The sequence below is a fragment of the Mandrillus leucophaeus genome, unplaced genomic scaffold (assembly GCF_000951045.1).
Source record: "Mandrillus leucophaeus isolate KB7577 unplaced genomic scaffold, Mleu.le_1.0 Scaffold194, whole genome shotgun sequence".
NCBI lineage: Eukaryota > Metazoa > Chordata > Mammalia > Primates > Cercopithecidae > Mandrillus > Mandrillus leucophaeus.
Window position 1 is genome coordinate 1,183,375 of NW_012101965.1, and position 4,123 is coordinate 1,187,497.

General features: G+C 40.8%; 1 protein-coding gene across 1 annotated transcript in view; it reads right to left on the reverse strand.

Annotated features, from left to right (window-relative positions):
* The window catches only part of ARFGEF3 (ARFGEF family member 3), a 136,154-nt gene that overhangs the window by 110,475 nt on the left and 21,556 nt on the right, over window positions 1-4,123 (reverse strand). The window contains 1 exon segment of the mRNA XM_011978416.1: window positions 2,924-2,992. Coding sequence (XP_011833806.1) covers window positions 2,924-2,992 — 69 coding nt within the window.

Below are 4,123 nucleotides of genomic sequence, written 5' to 3' on the forward strand. Positions count from 1 at the left end.
CACATGTACCCTAGAACTTAAAGTATAATAATAATAAAAAATTAACCGGTATATTAGAATGGAGGGCTGGGTGGATGGAAGGAATAACAATAAAAAAGGTGTTTTTCATGCCCTGAAAGTATGAATCTTAGAGGAAAAAAAAATGGCCTTTGAGACAGATTTTGCTGACCCTGACAGCATGATAGAGAATCAAAGACTGGAAGTTTCCATGAGTCAATAAGATCAAACCAGCAAACACACATTTATGAACTAGGTTTTCTGTTTTTGAGAAATCCCACAGAGAAGCCTTTAGCAGGTATAAAAATCTCTCCAATGGAACAGGCTCACCGCAGCCTCCACCTCCCAGGTTTAACCAATTCTCCTGCCTCAGCCTCCCAAGTAGCTGGGATTACAGACATGTGCCACCACGTCTGGCTAATTTGTATTTTTAGTAGAGATGGGGTTTCTCCATGTTGGTTGGGCTGGTCTCGAACTCCCAACCTCAGGTGATCTGCCCACCTCGGCCTCCCAAAGTGCTGGGATTACAGGCGTGAGCCACTGCGCCCAGCCCCACCTTTTCTTTTACTCCAAGACCTTGGCAGTTTCTGCTCTTACAGCTTTTTCCTATATGAAGGTAACTTTCCTTGGAAAACTCAACATATCTGCTACTCTGGGCATAATATTAGCAGAAATCTTGGGCTCAGCTTTCAATAAATGAAGAGAAGGGCTATGCATCCATATGGAGTTTTAGTAACGATTTCATAAAATTCAACAGAAAGCACTTGTTGGATATTTCATAATTGTCCATTTTTATATTTGGTAATCTTTCTTATGCATCCTCTGTCACAGAGGATGCTGTTCTAAAAACCTTTCATTATTGCAGTTTAATTAAACAAGTTAAATTTAGATACACAAATGAAGGCTGCCCTCTTATTTACATTTTGAGAGCTTAATGATCCTTTTATAGCTTCAGAACCTTGGGGAAATAGCCTCATTTTTCATACTTAAGTACACATCCCACTTCCTGATCAGCAGGTTTCAGGGTAAACACTATTCATGAATAACAGTCAATGTACACAAAAGTAAGCAGGAAGAGAATATCTAGATTCCTTCTTAACATTTCCACAGGAGATTTAAATGGTTTAAGATGCTTTTATAAATTGCTTCCCTATTTCAAACGTGGCAATGGCAAACATTTCACATTTACCATGCGGCTGGACTTGCACTAAAAGCTTTTTATATGGATTGTATTTTTATTCTCTAATTAGCACAACTACACTATGAGCTCGGTATCACTTATCATTTCATCTACAGAGAGCAAACAAGAGGCCGGGACAGGCATCCGAGGCAACACCATTGGGCAGAGTAGAGCCGGGTTCACAGCTAAGCAGTACGACTTCGGAGCCCATTTTTCTCTCCCACCAAGCTCAAATGCCTTCGTCATTACATTGTTCTTTGGCTACGATCTGTTGTTGTTGTTTTTCCTTTCCTGGTTTTGGAAGGGACCACAGTGTTTCCATGTTGCATCCTATCTGGACAGTCCTGCTGTGTCTTTTTATTTTGGCTTCCAGACACTCTCAGTGAACACCCTTCACTCGTGCCGAACTTGGTGGTGTATGCCTATTATTCAGGAATTACATTTTCACTCATCCTGACTCTCATTCAAAAACTGGTTCTTGTGAGGTTGTTAGTATCAACAACCTCAATCCCTGGCAGCCCTCTCTTCCTCAAGACCCTCTGCTCCTTGTCTCCTCTTTCCCCTAGTTCCATCAGCAGGGGTAGTGGCTTGACACCTCCCCTCTCTTCCTTCACATGGCAAAGGGCTAACAAGCCTCTTACACACCAATCCTGCTTCTTGCTACTTTCAGAAACAACACTGTCTTTTGGAAAGTGAACCTGCAAATAATGAAAGAGCTCACAGGGCTCTCTTAAAATTCAATTAAAAACAAATGCCGATAAAACAAACACAGAGTATCCATATAAATGTGTAAAGGAAAGTATTCTTTCCATCTATATCAATACATATTTTTAAAGTGACTTGTATTGTAATGAGAGGTCAGCTGATCGGCTGCTGCTTTCTGACAGTCACATAAAAATTTTCTACATGCTCAAAAATAATTTTCTCTTAATTTTCATTCTTTAATGCCACATGATACCATAAAAAACACATGTATCTGCTAATATAAGTACTCTCCATGAGTGCTGATAATTAGCCTTTTTCTCCATCATTTGAGAACTCAGAAAATCATTCCTCTTTGTGGTTTGAATGTATACTCTTATCAGAACATACAAATCCTGTAGATATTCTTTTCAAGAAATGGAAGGGAAATTATTCTAAGCATATTAAAGTTCAGCTTTGAAATGATAATGTTTCCAAAAGCCAAAGGCATATGCCAGGCATTCAAGAAGCCAAGTTTTCTGTTGGACATATTTTTGGGAGTGCTGGAAGGCACACATTACTCCGGGCTGCAATACAGATCGAAAAGAGAAGGCTTTTCAATGATCATTACAAAAGGCATTCTTCAGGGTTTTGAAGATGCGGAGGGGATTTAATCTATAAACATCTCTCTAAATCTCCTACGTGGTTTCTTAAAAACTAGTTTTTTAAATCAAATGCTTTTCAATTAATCGTAGGCAAATTAGACCAAGAAAGCAATACGCCTGGGTAGAGCAGGGTAAGGGGAACCAGTACTGTTATTTACATGGTTAAGGCCTCAAGTGAAACAAACGTAAGCATGCAGGGCTCTGAGACACAGGGCACTACAACTAAGGATGGCGCACCACACAGCATGCTTCCCACAGATCAATTCCTTAGCGGAAATTCCCCTGGTAGTAATCAGAGAAGGGTTCACTCCAGTGCTGGGGCTTAGTTCCACCCCAGTATTTATCCCAGTTAGAGATAAAGCAGCTGTGAACAGGAGGCACAGACACAAGCAGTACTCACCTCCGCGATCTTCAGCACGGCACTCCCATTCAGATCAAATGTCGGTGTGTAGGTGATGCACAGTAAAACCTTTAACAAGGTGAGAGATGAAAGAAGAGACAAGGGGTTAACAGTATGAAAATTCACTGTTGTTTCATATGCCATTTGTGTAGTCCTGTTTTTATGATTCCTTTGCTATTTGCTTTATCTAATGTTTCTTTATATCCCACCCACTGCTTTCTCATTAGCGGCCGCACATTGCCTAATAAAGTAGAGACCATCCTTTAAAAAATAAAGGCTGCTAATCTCTCCCTGTGGAAAGGACTTGCAAGACTGGCCAGAAACAGTGTCTTTTAACAGCTCCAGGAGGTGTGTCTAGTAACAGCAAAAACCACAAAAGAGTTGTTTAGTAGCAGTCATTTTAAAAATGCCAGGCTTAATGCTAGGCACTTCACATGAATTATCTAGGTTGATCTTCTAAATAAGTGTTATTATTATTATTGCCCCCATTTTACTGGTGAGCAAACCAAAATTCCATGATTAAATATGTTACCTAAGGTCATACAGGTAGCAAGTTGTTGAACGCAAGTAATCTGCCTCCATGTGCCCACTCACTAGGCAAAGCCATCTCCACCTCTTCTGGGACTCAAAGGTCAGTGTCATTTTCTATTCCTATCCCCTTCCCAAATCCACATGGAATTAGAAACTCTTTAATGGCATTGTCCTCTTCCCTCTTGCAATTTCTTCCAGAATGCTGCATGGGGTTTACTTACTCCCCTTAGTTTCCAAGATACATAGACAATGGGTCGATGACATTTGCAAGATCTTTCAGGACCACTAAAAACTTCACTTTCTACTTGTAGAGCCTTTAGGGAACAGATCAATAAAAGCCTGTGGCATTTTAAGAATTGCTTCTCAATTTGTGGGTAAGAGGCTACTCTCTCCCTCTTCACTTAGCTCTGACTTTTCTTGCTGCAGAAGACAGACACAAGAGTGCTGGTGTCTGCTCCTTTATCTCAAACCCCACAGCCATGCCCTGCCCGCAGCTTAGCCTGCCAGGGGCAGTCTTCTGAACATTTTTCTCATCTGTTCAATTCATGAAGGAGCATGGAAGCCTAGCAAATTTACTTAATACAGGAAACTGCAATTGTCAGATGTGACAGGAAATCTCTGCCCATCTCTCAGTCTTAGCTGTCAGCTAGGCCAGTCCTAGGAACAGTT